The following is an 18,413-nucleotide window of genomic DNA, read 5'->3' on the forward strand; positions in this document are numbered from 1 at the left end:
CCTGGTCCGTAGACCTCACACTTCGCCGCGCTATGACCATTTCTTTTACACTTGTTGCAAAATTTGGTGCAGAACCCCGAGTGATACTTTTCACACCTTTGGCATAGCTGCTTCTGATTGTTGTTGTTATTGCGGTTATTATTGTTGTTGGGATGATTGTTGTAGCTGTTGTTGTTGTTGTTGTTGTTGTTGTTGGGCCGTTTGTTGTAGTTGCGATTGATGTTGCGATTGTTGGGATAATTGTTGCGATTATTGTTGTAATTACTGTTGTTGTTGTATTGGTGATTCTTATCACCGTTTTCCTCCCACTTTCTTTTGACTTGCTTCACATTGGCCTCTTTAGCAGTCTGTTCTTTAATTCTTTCTTCAATCTGGTTCACTAGTTTGTGAGCCATTCTACATGCCTGTTGTATGGAGGCGGGCTCGTGTGAACTTATATCTTCTTGGATTCTTTCCGGTAATCCTTTCACAAATGCGTCGATCTTCTCTTCCTCATCTTTGAATGCTCCCGGACACAATAGGCACAATTCTGTGAATCGTCTTTCGTATGTGGTAATATCAAATCCTTGGGTTCGTAACCCTCTAAGTTCTGTCTTGAGCTTATTGACCTCGGTTCTGGGACGGTACTTCTCGTTCATCAAGTGCTTGAATGCTGACCATGGTAGTGCGTACGCATCGTCTTGTCCCACTTGCTCTAGATAGGTATTCCACCATGTTAACGCAGAACCTGTGAAGGTATGCGTAGCGTACTTCACTTTGTCCTCTTCAGTACACTTACTTATGGCAAACACCGATTCGACCTTCTCGGTCCACCGTTTCAATCCGATCGGTCCTTCGGTTCCATCAAATTCCAAAGGTTTGCAGGCAGTGAATTCTTTGTAGGTGCATCATACACGATTTCCTGTACTGCCAGATCCAAGGTTATTGTTGATATGTAGCGCAGCCTGTACTGCGGCTATGTTTGAAGCTAGAAAAGTACGGAATTCCTCTTCATTCATATTCACGGTGTGTCGAGTAGTCGGTGCCATTTCCTTCAAAATAGTCAAATGGAACAAGTTAATCATACAGAATATTAAGAGTAGTTAATAGTATTTCGTAGCATAATATGAACTCATTTATAAAAGCTTTTTCTTCATATTAGCGTTTTATAAGTTTAAATTCGGGTAGTACCTACCCGTTAAGTTCATACTTAGTAGCTAATATACAATTCAACTACTACAATTCTATATGAAAAACTGATTGTAATAATATTTCGCGTTCAAACTTTTATACAATATTTTACAAACTTACAATACCGCTTATTTTACATAAAGCATGAAATATAGCACACAATAACTTTGATACAAGATAGTTGTGAAGATAATTCTAGCTAGTACACAAGTCGTTCAGCAAAGGCAATAAAGACACGTAATTCATACGTCCAGAAACAAGTCATGCATTCTGGTTTTACTAGGACTACTTCCCATCCTTGGTCTTGTGGAACATAACCGTTATGGCCGTTGATAAGACAGCGTGTTGTAACGTCATCAAAGGGACGAGGGTTACGTAATGACCAACAGTCTCGTAATAACCTAAAAACCTCATTTCTTACCCCAATTACCGACTCCGTCACTTGTGGGAACGTTTTGTTTAATAGTTGTAGCCCGATGTTCTTGTTCTCACTTTGGTGAGAAGCGAACATTACTAACCCGTAAGCATAACATGCTTCTTTATGTTGCATGTTAGCCGCTTTTTCTAAATCACGAAGTCCTATATTCGGATATACCGAGTCAAAATAATTTCTTAACCCGTTGCGTAAAATAGCATTTGGGTTCCCCGCAATATATGCGTCAAAGTAAACACATCGTAACTTATGGATTTCCCAATGTGATATCCCCCATCTTCCGAACGAAAGCCTTTTATAAACCAAGGCATTCTTGGAACGTTCTTCGAATGTCTTACAAACTGATCTCGCCTTAAATAGTTGTGCCGAAGAATTCTGACCGACTCTAGACAAGATTTCATCAATCATGTCTCTGGGTAGGTCTCTTAAAATATTGGGTTGTCTATCCATTTTGTGTTTTTATACTGTAAAATAGACAAGAGTTAGATTCATAAAAAAATACTTATTAATACAAGCAATTTTTACATATATCATAAAGCATAAGCACACTATATTACATATATTACACCACACGAATACAACTATCTTATTCCGACTTGCTTGTTTCTTCTTCTTCGGTTTTGGTTCGTTTTGCCAAGTTTCTAGGGATATATGATGTTCCCCTAATACGAGCCGTCGTAATCCACATTGGTTTAGAAAAACCTGGTGGTTTAGAGGTTCCCGGGTCATTGTTACAACTTAAGGACTTCGGAGGTTGACGATACATATAAAGTTCATCGGGGTTGGAATTAGATTTCTCTATTTTTATGCCCTTTCCCTTATTATTTTCTTTTGCCTTTTTAAATTCAGTTGGGGTAATTTCTATAACATCATCGGAATTCTCGTCGGAATCCGATTCATCGGAGAATTGGTAATCCTCCCAATATTTTGCTTCCTTGGCGGAAACACCATTGACCATAATTAACCTTGGTCGGTTGGTTGAGGATTTTCTTTTAATTAACCGTTTTATTATTTCCCCCACCGGTTCTATTTCTTCATCCGGTTCCGATTCTTCTTCCGGTTCCGATTCTTCTTCCGGTTCCGACTCTTCTTCCGGTTCCTCTTTGGGAACTTGTGAATCAGTCCACGAATCATTCCAATTTACATTTGACTCTTCATTATTATTAGGTGAGTCAATGGGACTTGTTCTATAGGTAGACATCTATCACATAATATCAAACGCGTTAAGAGATTAATATATCACATAATATTCACATGTTAAAAATATATAGTTTCCAACAAAATTTGTTAAGCAATCATTTTTCAAGTAAACACGGTCGAAGTCCAGACTCACTAATGCATCCTAACAAACTCGATAAGACACACTAATGCAAAATTCTGGTTCTCTAAGACCAACGCTCGGATACCAACTGAAATGTCCCGTTCTTATTGATTAAAAACGTTCCATATTAATTGATTTCGTTGCGAGGTTTTGACCTCTATATGAGACGTTTTTCAAATACTGCATTCATTTTTAAAACAAACCATAACCTTTATTTCATAAATAAAGGTTTAAAAAGTTTTACGTAGATTATCAAATAATGATAATCTAAAATATCCTGTTTACACACGACCATTACATAATGGTTTACAATACAAATATGTTACATCGAAATCAGTTTCTTGAATGCAGTTTTTACACAATATCGTATAAACATGGACTCCAAATCTTGTCCTTATTTTAGTATGCAACAGCGGAAGCTCTTAATATTCACCTGAGAATAAACATGCTTTAAACGTCAACAAAAATGTTGGTGAGTTATAGGTTTAACCTATATATATCAAATCGTAACAATAGACCACAAGATTTCATATTTCAATACACATCCCATACATAGAGATAAAAATCATTCATATGGTGAACACCTGGTAACCGACATTAACAAGATGCATATATAAGAATATCCCCATCATTCCGGGACACCCTTTGGATATGATATAGATTTCGAAGTACTAAAGCATCCGGTACTTTGGATGGGGTTTGTTAGGCCCAATAGATCTATCTTTAGGATTCGCGTCAATTAGGGTGTCTGTTCCCTAATTCTTAGATTACCAGACTTAATAAAAAGGGGCATATTCGATTTCGATAATTCAACCATAGAATGTAGTTTCACGTACTTGTGTCTATTTTGTAAATCATTTATAAAACCTGCATGTATTCTCATCCCAAAAATATTAGATTTTAAAAGTGGGACTATAACTCACTTTCACAGATTTTTACTTCGTTGAGAAGTAAGACTTGGCCACTGTTGATTCACGAACCTATAACAATATATACATATATATTAAAGTATGTTCAAAATATATTTACAACACTTTTAATATATTTTGATGTTTTAAGTTTATTAAGTCAGCTGTCCTCGTTAGTAACCTACAACTAGTTGTCCACAGTTAGATGTACAGAAATAAATCAATAAATATTATCTTGAATCAATCCACGACCCAGTGTATACGTATCTCAGTATTGATCACAACTCAAACTATATATATTTTGGAATCAACCTCAACCCTGTATAGCTAACTCCAACATTCACATATAGAGTGTTTATGGTTGTTCCGAAATATATATAGATGTGTCGACATGATAGGTCGAAACATTGTATACGTGTCTATGGTATCTCAAGATTACATAATATACAATACAAGTTGATTAAGTTATGGTTGGAATAGATTTGTTATCAATTTTCACGTAGCTAAAATGAGAAAAATTATCCAATCTTGTTTTACCCATAACTTCTTCATTTTAAATCCGTTTTGAATGAATCAAATTGCTATGGTTTAATATTGAACTGTATTTTATGAATCTAAACAGAAAAAGTATAGGTTTATAGTCGGAAAAATAAGTTACAAGTCGTTTTTGTAAAGGTAGTCATTTCAGTCGAAAGAACGACGTCTAGATGACCATTTTAGAAAACATACTTCCACTTTGAGTTTAACCATATTTTTTGGATATAGTTTCATGTTCATAATAAAAATCATTTTCTCAGAATAACAACTTTTAAATCAAAGTTTATCATAGTTTTTAATTAACTAACCCAAAACAGCCCGCGGTGTTACTACGACGGCGTAAATCCGGTTTTACGATGTTTTTCGTGTTTCCAGGTTTTAAATCATTAAGTTAGCATATCATATAGATATAGAACATGTGTTTAGTTGATTTTAAAAGTCAAGTTAGAAGGATTAACTTTTGTTTGCGAACAAGTTTAGAATTAACTAAACTATGTTCTAGTGATTACAAGTTTAAACCTTCGAATAAGATAGCTTTATATGTATGAATCGAATGATGTTATGAACATCATTACTACCTTAAGTTCCTTGGATAAACCTACTAGAAAAGAGAAAAATGGATCTAGCTTCAACGGATCCTTGGATGGCTCGAAGTTCTTGAAGCAGAATCATGACACGAAAACAAGTTCAAGTAAGATCATCACTTGAAATAAGATTGTTATAGTTATAGAAATTGAACCAAAGTTTGAATATGATTATTACCTTGTATTAGAATGATAACCTACTGTAAGAAACAAAGATTTCTTGAGGTTGGATGATCACCTTACAAGATTGGAAGTGAGCTAGCAAACTTGAAAGTATTCTTGATTTTATGTAACTAGAACTTGTAGAATATATGAAGAACACTTAGAACTTGAAGATAGAACTTGAGAGAGATCAATTAGATGAAGAAAATTGAAGAATGAAAGTGTTTGTAGGTGTTTTTGGTCGTTGGTGTATGGATTAGATATAAAGGATATGTAATTTTTGTTTTCATGTAAATAAGTCATGAATGATTACTCATATTTTTGTAATTTTATGAGATATTTCATGCTAGTTGCCAAATGATGGCTCCCACATGTGTTAGGTGACTCACATGGGCTGCTAAGAGCTGATCATTGGAGTGTATATACCAATAGTACATACATCTAAAAGCTGTGTATTGTACGAGTACGAATACGGGTGCATACGAGTAGAATTGTTGATGAAACTGAACGAGGATGTAACTGTAAGCATTTTTGTTAAGTAGAAGTATTTTGATAAGTGTATTGAAGTCTTTCAAAAGTGTATAAATACATATTAAAACACTACATGTATATACATTTTAACTGAGTCGTTAAGTCATCGTTAGTCGTTACATGTAAGTGTTGTTTTGAAACCTTTAGGTTAACGATCTTGTTAAATGTTGTTAACCCAATGTTTATAATATCAAATTAGATTTTAAATTATTATATTATCATGATATTATTATGTATGAATATCTCTTAATATGATATATATACATTAAATGTCTTTACAACGATAATCGTTACATATATGTCTCGTTTAAACTCCATTAAGTTAGTAGTCTTGTTTTTACATATGTAGTTCATTGTTAATGTACTTAATGATATGTTTACTTATCATAGTATCATGTTAACTATATATATATCCATATATATGTCATCATATAGTTTTTACAAGTTTTAACGTTCGTGAATCACCGGTCAACTTGGGTGGTCAATTGTCTATATGAAACATATTTCAATTAATCAAGTCTTAACAAGTTTGATTGCTTAACATGTTGGAAACATTTAATCATGTAAATATCAATCTCAATTAATATATACAAACATGGAAAAGTTCGGGTCACTACAGCCGTACCCGCCGCCTTCTCTAGACGCTTAACATTATCGTTGCGCAAATCGGGACACTCCGGCTTCTTATGCCCTTCTTTACCGCAATTAAAACAAGTGAGCTTGTTTCCGGAAGATGGTTTTGGACAATCACGAGCCATATGACCCGCTTGCCCACAATTATAGCACGTAAAAGTAAAACCACCGGAAGCGCCCTTCTTCACACTATTGACACTTTCGGAACTTTTCTTGTTCTTTTTGTTCGAAAAGTTTGAATAGCTCGAACCTTCACTTTTTCTCTTGCCAAAAGTAAAACCACTCTTTCTTAAGATGAGCGACTCGAAACCTTTGGCCGTGTCAAACAACTCATCAAAGCTTTTCACTACGTTCACACTAATCTTATCTTGATAGTTGTCGTTCAAGGTTCGATAGAAATCTTCCTTCAACATTTTATCATTCCCGACGTACTCCGGGCAAAATTGGGTCTTGGACAAAAACACGGATTTGAGAGTGTTCAAATCCATCGACCCTTGCCTCAAGGAACGTAACTCGTCCTTAAGCCTAGTAAGATCGGCCGAAGTTCGGTATTTCTTGAAAAATTCGGACTTGAATTCATCCCAAGTGAATTCCATGCATTGCTCTTCACCATAAACTTGGAGCTTTGCGTCCCACCACAACTTGGCATCGCCCCTCAACATACTACACCCGTACCTTGTCCTCTTATCGAGAGGACATTCATAAGTACGGAAGGCCCCCTCCATATCGGAGATCCAACGGGCGCTCTTAAGAGGATCTCTTTCACCATCAAAAGAGGGAGGTTGAGAGTCCTTGAAATTCTTATAGAAAAAGTCCCGTCTTCCCACATTATCTTCGCGAAGAACGGCCTTAACTTGCTCCTTTACCACATTGACTAATTGCTCGTCAATCGTATCTAGGAACATCTTCTTAACGTCCTCGAGAAAAGCCTCATGATGCCTTTTCAAAATGGCCTCAACCTTGGCCGTAAACTCGACTTCTTCACTAGTACCTCCGCCGTTGATATCATGCCCGTTTCTCATCTTCATTCTATAAGACGGAATAGATTAAACAACGAGACGAAAAGGATTTAACACATAAGTATATACATATACACCACACTACCCCATCTTGCTCAACAATCGTCGTACATCGCTTGTTTGACACGATTTGAACCCGTAACAATGGTAGCTAATCATTGTTACGCGAGCACGTCGCATTAACTCGCTAGTACAACGTCTATCTTGCTTGACGATTGCTAACACCACACAAAACAATTAGCGCAAGGTTAGGTAACACCACACAAAACAATTAGCGCAAGGTTAGTTCACATAAACCTAAGCACTAATCAACTCCCAGTCCGACCCGTCTCCTACAAGTCCCGCATAACGCGCATACACAATAAAGTCTAAGTCTAGGCGCCTATCTCAAGTCGCCTAAATCCCTTAGACCATGCTCTGATACCACTTGAAACAACCCAACCCGTATTCCATACGATAATTTTTTTTTTATACAACACATTTACGCGCCAATTAAATATGTAAACCATTCCACTTAAACGTACAACAATTTAAATGTTTACAAAAGGCACGAAGGCCATTAATCAAATTCAATACAAGTTTGACCCACTACAATTGATAGTTTATAATCCAAACGACACTCGAGCATGGTTTGGGACTAAACTACCCAAAACATTAGGCCAACTTCCAAGCTTCAACAAAACATCATCAAGGGCCACTTAATGCCCGATAACCCCTTTGCCCTTATCCGTACCTGCGACTAAAAAGATAAACAACGAGAGGGGTAAGCTAACGCTTAGTGAATGCAATAATTATACACGTACATATATAATATACTTACTTGCAAACACTTAAACACATACCGCATACATGCTAGCAACACAATTAGCTTATCATCTCAATTATAAACTATAAACTTCCAATATCACAAGCTAGCAATGCAATAGCATATATACAAACCGTACAATATAATATGCTTACACTACAACACAATAACCATGGTTAACCAATCGTACAAGGGATGGTACTCGAATTTCCCATTGGTGTTCATAACATCCATTAGTGTACTTAGCACCTCGTATCACTAACCCCCGGGTGGCATCTTAACACCTCGATACTTCACCCTCGGGTGGCGTCTTAACACCTCGACACTTCACCCTTTAACATGGAGTGGCGTCTTAACACCTCGACACTTCACTCCTAGGTGGCATCTTAACACCTCGATGCTTCACCTCGAGTGGCATCTTAACACCTCGATGCTTCACTCGTCACGTGAAACGTGGTGTCTTAACACCTCGACACTTCACATCTCACGCTACCACAAATAAATATATTATATACCTACGCATATAATTATTCCACTCACCTTAACACTTCGGTGGTGATTTAATTGCTTCCGAAGGCTTCAAAGCAAAGTACCTAATTACATAAGTACACATTCGATTACACAACTAGTGGAATTAACCACATTACACTTACTTGAGCATTTAATGACCCAATTCGCATTAAATGACTCAACCATACCAAAACCGCCCTTACATGGCCAAGACCCGACTTTAATCACTAAAGCTAGTAAATTAAGTCTACTAACATCAACTAACACAAACTTAGGTTAATTCATACCCATTTCACCCAAACTAGGTCAACTAGCCCATTTTGGATCCATTTAACACTTTCACTACCAAACTTGTCAAACATGACCCAAATAACATCTCTTTCAACTTTAACAAGCGTGTTAGTGACTAAAAACGCCATTTAACATTTATAACCCCAAATCATAAGACCAAACCCTAGGTTATGGCCATTTGGGTTTTCTTTCCTCAACACAACCCAAGTTCGCCCATTTTAACCCCAAATGGGTCACATAAGTTCCAAATGAACAAAACCCTAGCATAAACTAATTAACACTCAAAACTTAGAGTTAGAACTTACCGAGACTATCAACGCGTAGCTAGAGACACAAGGAACAACTTTAATTCTTGCTCCAAAGATCAACCCTCAATCCTTCACTCTCAAATCTTGCTTTTAATTCAATTGGGTTTTAAGTTTTGGGAGAGAAATTGGAAAGAAAAGAGAAAAGAAATAAATGAAATGGATGAGTGGTTGGGATTTAATGCTCCCATCTGATTTATACGTGAAATTACCAATTTGCCCCTTGAAGTCATTCAATTTGAGCTAAAATCGAAGTCAGAACTGCAGAGTTGTCGCGGCGCGGCGCTATATGTCGCGGCGCGACATTACGAAGGAAAAACAACCTCTCTTAACCCACTTTCTGAACCTGGTTCGCTTGAAATGCCGCGGCGCGGACCCCTTTGTCGCGGCGCGACACATAAGGGGAAAATCGACCCTTCTTAATCCAATTGCTGATCTGGATTTGCTTTATATGCCGCGGCGCGGCCCAATGTGTCGCGGCGCGGCATTGGCCGTCACCTGGACACTTCGACAACCTTAAACAAAATTTGATTTTATTTAATTCGTACACTTAAATCTCGCTTCCTATATTCGCCTAACCTTCAACAATAGTCTCATAAGACTTAACGCTAACAAAGCCCATGTATAAACTTGTATTCGCACACATTATCAAGTATATATATATATATATATATCTAGACATTTACGCATAGTCTAGCAAGTTACAAACGTACAATGATTAAGTATGTACCTTTCAATATGTACGGGAAAAACGGGATGTTACAGTTCTATTAATAATGACTAATAATAATAATAATATTAATAATAATGGTAATAACAAAAATAACAAGAGTAATAATAATAATAATTAGTCACGATAATAATACTTTTAGTGAATTTGATAACAATAATAATATTAATGATAATAATAATAAATTTGTATTATTTCCTAATGAAAATAATAATTTTTAACATAATAAATAATACTAATGTTATATATATCAAATTTTATATGTATATGTACCATTAAATAATAATATTCATTATACTGATATTAATATTAATATTTTACTTAATAAAAGTAATGGTAACATTGTTAATGTAATAGTTATATTTTTACTTGTAATTTATTCATATTACAATTTATAATTATGTAGTATTTATTGATTTTACAATATATTTTCACTTTACAATATCTATAATTATATCAAGTTTTATTACGTAGTTGAATACACTATTTATATTTTTAATCTATTAAACTTTATATTATTATATATTTACAAGTAATATCCATATATATATATATATATATATATATTATAAAATATATATAATTATTTATACTTTCTTATTTATATATACTTATCTGTTTACAAATAATAGTTCGTGAATCATCGGGATTAGTCAAAGGTCAAATGTATATATGAACACAGTTCAAAGTTTTTGAGACTCCAATATTACAGACTTTTCTTATCGTGTCGATTTCATATAAAGATTTAGTTTAAATTTGGTCAAAAATTTTCGGGTCATCACATGATCAACGTGATTATATTACAGTAAGTCATGCTGAGTTTCTAATGGAACATGATGATCCATAGACCATACCGTCATCATGTGCCATGTTACACGACTCTTACATTCTACTTAATCTCCAAACATATCGAGAACATATCTTCCTGATAGTTCTATCTTTTCTCTTGAATTCTGGTAATTTAACCAATCAAGATCGTGCTATTACAATTTCTCTCTCAGAACATTAGTTATGTTCATTCCAAATTTCATACCTACGAATTCTGGACCATTACTTGATGTGCTTAATGGCAAGAAGAGAAAACAAAAGCATGAAGATCCAAAATAAAAATGGGAGTATAAATCGTAGCAAATAGGAGAGAGCATTAACTGTGGATGTCAATGATTATAGAAAGACAGAAGTAGGGACTCCAAAATATAAGAAAAGATATAAAGCCCAACAACAACCCAGAAATTACAAACCGTGTATATCAATGCGTATAGCAATATAAAGACACGGGAGAACTAAAAACACTATAAACCCAAGAGAATAATAGAAGTAAATAGATTCCTCCGGCGACATATGAAAAAGAAGAATGACAGATATGAAAGTTAGGAGTATATCAAGAATCAGAACTGGATGGAGCATATTGACGAATGCTTTAAAGTATGAATTGGGGGAGAAAGAATAGAAAGTGTGAGATGTGGAAATAAGTAAACGAAGGGAGTGGATTTATAGTAAAATATTCGACAGAGCAATCGAAACAGATTATTGCATTTAACCAAAGAAGATCCTAATTTCCTTAATTACCGAAGAACCAAATCTTATTACAAAGATTTTCTCTAAATCCCTTGAATTCTGGAAATCAACCTTGACTACGTCACAGGTTAAGATGAACTTGCATTTACTCATTTCACTCATTTATGATAGCTTCACTCGTACTCTTCACATAAACAAATTGTTTTATCCATATTACTTACTGATGATAAAACTCTAATTTTCAACTCGAATGCGTCATGAAAACATACTTATTGTCAGCCATGACGATCCCAATCAAATTTCGGGACGAAATTTCTTTAACGGGTAGGTACTATGACGACCCGAAAATTTCGACTTAATTTGAACCAAATTATCGTTATGATTTAATGTTTCCGACATGATAAGCAATGAATTTTGACAAGTTTTAAAACTTTTGAAAATAAGTTTTTATATGACAGTTGACCACCCTGTTTGTCCGACGATTCACGAACGTCGTAACTTGTGATAATTATATAATTGTGTGTATATATATATATATATACACGGAAACATGCGAATAATATTTATATAAAAAATGATAAAAATTTACTATTGAATGATGCAGTTTCGAATTAAAAAGTTTACGTATATAATCGTTTTATTTTTATGATGTATTTTTTAGTTTTTAAAAAGACACGAAGTTAAATCAAAGATGTACAAGTTGTAAAGCACAACGTACAACAACGTAACTTAAATAGTTAAATCGAAATTAATTCATTTACTATTCATACGAATAGTAAATGAAACGAAATTAATTAATTTACTATTTACATGAAAGCGATATGATAAAAATTATTAATTATAAGTTACATAAAATACCCCTGAAGTATTTAATAAATATGACTTTTAAAAATATTAAAATTCGTTAATTCGTTTGAATTAAACGAATTCAATAATTCAAGGTGGCACAGAATGATCAGCAGACTAGTACGTACACTCTACATCGAACGTATATAGTAATTTTATAAATAAATGGACCTTTTTACAACTAATTTTATAAAGCTTAAGACCAAAATAGATATATGTATTCAATTATAAAAAGTGGAATTCTTTTTATTTATACTTTTACCCGTCAATTATTAGCAACAGAGTACGAAATACCGGTCCGTGAAAACTGTCGGTAGAAATGACAAAACATGGGCGGCTTTTAAATCTCACGTTTGATTCTATATTATTATTATATTATTACTTTATTATATTATTATATTATATTTATATTATTATATTATTATAATTATTCTATATTCTATATATATCGAACGAATTCTGATTCTGGTTTCAGTTTTCATTTTACAATCCATCTATCTATCTTAATACTCCGTAATGATTTATTTATTATTTTATTATTATTATTATTATTATTATTATTATTATTATTATTAATCTTATTATATTAATATTAGTAGTATTATTATTATACATAAAATACTACGGCGAGGTCATGAGCGAGTTATTTTCAAAAAGGGTTTTTGAGCGGGATGAAGCTAGGGAAATTATGGGTTATAGCTATGGAGGTTATGTGTAATGTTCGTGGGTATCATGGGTGAATCAATGCCTAACCTTTTATTTATCATTTCCGTTGCGTCTACGTACTTTCCTGCAATATTGAATCACAATATTGATACGTGAGCATTCATATCTTATCTTTTATATATTAATAGGGTATCCATGTCTAATGCTCGAGTATATATGTTTATACATGCTTGTATGCTAAATGTCGTCGTTAGGTAGTTTTATGACGAATCACAAATTTAATACATGTACTACTGATATAAAGTATATGATATGCATGTTGTTGGAAAGCTGACGAAAAATTAATAACTTTTCATTTAGAAATCGCGTGATTTCGATGAACGAATTAAAAGTTATGGTCAACTGAATTATGATTGACGTTAATTGAAATTGCTTTTGAATCTACAATTAATATTCAAACAACTTGTTTATAAGATTAATAAATTGGATTTTTGAATACTACTAGTCGAGTAAATGAATTCTTATATAAGACACATCTCGTTTTGTTAAACAATTATCAAAGTTGACTTTTTGAAATGACTTTTGTTAACTTTTGCATGTCGGTCTCGAGCATTAGGATTTGTGATACACTATGACCTGACCTAGCTTGTTAGACAATTATTGATCAACATATACTAATATAGGTTCGTGAATCCGAGGCCAACCCTGCACTTGTTCAGTGTCGTCATGTGCATAATTGCTACGAAATACAGTATTGTGAGTTTATAGATCCCTTTTTAATTGTTTTTGCAATCTATATTTTTGGGCTGAGAATACATGCACTTTATTTTAAACGCAATGGATACAAGTACATACTAAATTCTACACTGAGTTTGAACTGAAAATTCCTTAGCTTTGGTAACTAGTAACTGGCAGTTATAAGAACTGGTGTGCTTGAATAGTTGTATATGGATCCATAGGGCTTGACATCCCCATCCGTTCCAGGTATAGAGACCCTAGCCTGAATTATAAAGCGGACGTATGCTCTTTGAGTTTAGTACACGCTGATTTGCGTGTATTGTACATGTTGGTTGCATGTATGTTAAAACATGGTACTTATTATATATACGTTAAGTTTAGTTACCAGGGTGCTCAATCTTGTAGAATATTTTGATAAACGTTTCTGGATGAAACAACTGAAATCTTGTGATCCACCTTTATATACAGATTATGCGCAACATTAAAACTATGAACTCACCAACCTTTGTGTTGACACTTTTAAGCATGTTTATTCTCAGGTTCCTAGAAGTCTTCCACTGTTTGCTTATACGTTATACAAGCTATGTGCATGGAGTCATACGTGCTTTATTCGAGAAAACTTTGCATTCACAAAATCATCACCATGTAACTTATTTTTACTGTATTGTCAACGGATGTAGTATTGTAAACTATTGTTTACGGTGATTATCTATACGTAGAAATCATCAGATGTCGAAAACCTTGGATTTATATATTCATTTATGGTGTGCCTTTTCAAAAGAATGCAATGTTTACAAAACGTATCATATAGAGGGCAAAACCTCAGTATGAAATCAATGAATAACGTATCGCGTCAATAACGATTTTGACGAGTCGTTACAGCACCCATGGGAGCGCGACGGGCACCAACCTGGCGCCAAACTTTTAACTTTGATCAATTTCACACTTACTGCAATCTCCACCTTTATGCACCTCAACCACATGACTCTTAGAATCTTCACAAAGCTTACTAAAATAAGTTTTAGAAATGACTAACCATCACTTATTTCTATTTCAATTTATTAAAATTTATTATAAACTAACTTGATCATTGCTTACTCGTAAACGTTCCAAAATTAACATACAATTCCTTAAGCGATCTTCATAAATATTACAAGATTTAATTATGCAACCACTAACACAAACTCACTTAGACCCAACATACTTATTTTATAAAAAAAAAAAAAAAAAAGTTCACGGGATGTAACATTCAAATCGACATGCTAAAGCGTGAATAGATAAGAGCTTACAAACAACATATCTGTTTTAATTCTCATGATCGGTTTGTCCATTAGGGTCTCATAATCCGGCGTTTCACCCGGGATCCCTTCCTAACTTAGTCCTTTAAGAAATTCTTTTGCATCCTACAATCATATTAGTAATTCAACAATATAACATCATAATATCTACTATCATATCTATCACTCACATCACCGAATTCATACTATAGCTATCATGTCAACACTATCAAGACATTTACAATCATATTATCAATAATTTAACTATCAGTTTATTCCTGTATATATGAAACTCACGATTTAATCGTTAAGTACTCTTCTAACTATCTTAAACGTAATCAAATTGTAACATCGGCCATATTTTTTTTATATAACACGGCGGAAGACATTTATTTGACAAACACAACATTAATAAAATTATTACACAAAATCACTTAATTAAGTTTATGTTTACACAACGGTGTTACTTATTACAAAATATATGTTACACAGTCCACATGAGAGTTCACGGGTCAAACATGTCGTAAGCACCTACACCCAGCCTACCAACAGTACCTAAACATGCAAGGGTGAAATGTGGAGGATTAACACTCGGCTAAGTGAATGGAATCTCCATCTAACAAATTAAACTTAAGCACCAAACATGCAATCAGTATCACAAACATGCTAACAACCAACTAGCATACAAAGAAGACAATACGAAGATCGACGGCTTGTACAGGCACACGACTCCTACTGATCGAGCTAGAGTCTACAGATAATCCTCCTACCGAGTCTACTGCATAACCCTCCAAACGTAACTCTTGCGTTCTTCTATGCTATACCGTACAGACTGTAGGACTTGGACCAACCTCCTGAGGCTCGGTTGACCTCATATACACTTCAACCTCCACATGCCCAGTTGAATGTCCCAGTGTCCTCCGGCCCGCCTGGTGTCAAACACAGTGCGCACATAAGCTCATATAACAACAACAAGCATGCATTATCTAACTAGCATGACAACCATTATCTAAATATGGAACATATATTACACTAAAGCATGGTAATAGAGCAAACACAGTAGCATAACATGCTATTTAAGCTCTATCCGGAGATAGACCCATTCACTGATTACCAGCAACAACTCAATTATCTAACTTCTGAGCTTCTTTCTTGTATTTATCGTCCGAGAACAATATAAAAAAGTCAATATAGACCCACTCACCGGAGATAGACACACGGGCGGCATTACGACTATAAACTGACACTTAAACGATAACAAACTAAAACACAGACTGCTGATGCACATTCGTACAGATACAGGCATATCCGTACAGATCCACTGCCCATCCTTACGGATATGAATCACATCCTTACGGATCCGCTGGATTTACATCTGTACGGTTGCACTCCATCCGTACGGATACAGTACCAATCCGTGTAGATGTAAGCTGCATCCGTACGGATGCAGTTTATCTACAGCAGCAGCGGGAACAGACGGGTTTCGAGCCAAAATCACCAAATCTCGTTCTAGGACCTCTTTTTGATCTCAAGACCGACCACATCTTGTTTACAAAATGTTTTAGGACTTAAACTCGTAAGTTTTAGACTCAAACAACATCAAATTGTAAGGATTTGACAGTAAGAACACACTTTTACAAAACCCTAACTAAAAAACTCATTTAATCATAGATTTAAACACGAATTGACACAAATCTTACCTTGTGCGAAATCTTGAATCACTAGACACTGATTTCCATCTCAAACAAGTATCAAAAACGAGATTTGAAGATCTAGGGTTTCAAGAGAGTTAGAGTTTGGTACCCTTCAATTCGAATTAGAAAAAGCAATGTCTCCTTGCATAATATGGATTCCAAACATTCATGATCTGGATGTGAATGAGTCAAATTACTTCTCCCTAGGTCTATTAGTGAACCTTCTCTCCAGGGATTATGAAACTAGAAATATTCTTGTTATTGCTTCGACTCATATTCCCCAAAAAGTGGATCCCGCTCTAATAGCTCCGAATAATTTAAATACGTGCATTAAGATATGAAGGCTTCTTATTCCACAACAACGAAAGCACTTTTTCACTCTTTCATATACTAGGGGATTTCACTTGGAAAATAAAATGTTCCATACTAATGGATTCGGGTCCATAACCATGGGTTCCAATGCACGAGATCTTGTAGCACTTACCAATGAGACCCTATCGGTTAGTATTACACAGAAGAAATCAATTATAGATACTAATACAATTAGATCCGCTCTTCATAGAAAAATTTGGGATTTGTGATCCCAGGTAAGATCGGTCCAGGATCATGGGATCCTTTTCTATCAGATAGGAAGGGCTGTAGCACAAAATGTACTTTTAAGTAATTGCCCCATAGATCCTATATCTATCTATATGAAAAAGAAATCATGTAACGAAGTGGATTATTATTTGTACAATTGGTACTTCGAACTTGGAACGAGCATGAAGAAATTAACGATACTTCTTTATATTTTGAGTTGTTCTGCCGGATCGGTCACTCAAGATCTTTGGTCTCTGCCCGGACCCGATAAAAAATGGGATCACTCCTTATGGACTCGTTGAGAATGATTCTGGTCTAGTTCGTGGCCTATTAGAACTGGAAGGCGCTCTGGTGGGATCCTCACCGACATGCATTCAGTTTGATAAGGATCGATTGACATTGCTTCTTCGACCCGAACCAAGGAATCCCTTAGATATGATGCAAAATGGATCTTGTTCTATCCTTGATCAGAGATTTCTCTATGAAAAAGACGAATCGGAGTTTGAAGAGGGGGAAGGAGAAGGAGCCCTCGACCGGCAACAGATAGAGGAGGATTTATTCAATCACATAGTTTGGGCTCCTAGAATATGGCGCCCTTGGGGCTTTCTATTTGATTGTATCGAAAGGCCCAATGAATTGGGATTTCCCTATTGGTCCAGGTCATTTCGGGGCAAGCGGATCATTTATGATGAAGAGGATGAGCTTCAAGAGAATGATTCGAAGTTCTTGCAGAGTGGAACCGTGCAGTACCAGACACGAGATACATCTTCCAAAGAACAAGGCCTTTTTTGAATAAGCCAATTCATTTGGGACCCTGCAGATCCACTCTTTTTCCTATTCAAAGCTCAGCCCTTTGTCTCTGTGTTTTCACATCGAGAATTATTTGCAGATGAAGAGATGTCAAATGGGCTTCTTACTCCCCAAAAAAATCCTCCTACATCTCTATATAAATGCTAGTTTATCAAGAAGACGCAAGAAAAGCACTTCGAATTGTTGATTAATCGCCAGAGATGGCTTAGAACCAATCGTTCATTATCTAATGGATCTATCCGTTCTAATACTCTATCCGAGAGTTATCAGTATTTATCAAATCTGTTCCTATCTAACGGAACACTATTGGATCAAATGACAAAGGCATTGTTGAGAAAAAGATGGC

At 35.0% G+C, this 18,413-nt stretch overlaps 1 protein-coding gene across 1 annotated transcript; it reads left to right on the forward strand.

Annotated features, from left to right (window-relative positions):
* The first annotated feature begins 17,127 nt into the window (after positions 1-17,127).
* LOC139848597 (protein Ycf2-like) lies at positions 17,128-18,049 on the forward strand. Its single transcript, XM_071838324.1, has 3 exons — positions 17,128-17,178; positions 17,266-17,328; positions 17,501-18,049. Exons 1-3 carry the CDS (start codon positions 17,128-17,130, stop codon positions 18,047-18,049), a joined length of 663 nt encoding a protein of 220 aa, XP_071694425.1.
* The last annotated feature ends 364 nt before the right edge of the window (positions 18,050-18,413 follow it).

This window comes from Rutidosis leptorrhynchoides, chromosome 1 (assembly GCF_046630445.1).
Source record: "Rutidosis leptorrhynchoides isolate AG116_Rl617_1_P2 chromosome 1, CSIRO_AGI_Rlap_v1, whole genome shotgun sequence".
NCBI classification, from domain to species: Eukaryota; Viridiplantae; Streptophyta; class Magnoliopsida; order Asterales; family Asteraceae; genus Rutidosis; species Rutidosis leptorrhynchoides.

Bases quoted from the DNA above. Each gene is read 5' to 3' on its own strand.
- LOC139848597 (XM_071838324.1), top strand. From the start codon at position 17,128: ATGGGTTCCAATGCACGAGATCTTGTAGCACTTACCAATGAGACCCTA. The intron at 17,179-17,265 runs GTTAGTATTACA...TTGTGATCCCAG, and splicing joins TTACCAATGAGACCCTATCG to GTAAGATCGGTCCAGGATCA. The intron at 17,329-17,500 runs GTACTTTTAAGT...CGGTCACTCAAG, and splicing joins GAAGGGCTGTAGCACAAAAT to ATCTTTGGTCTCTGCCCGGA.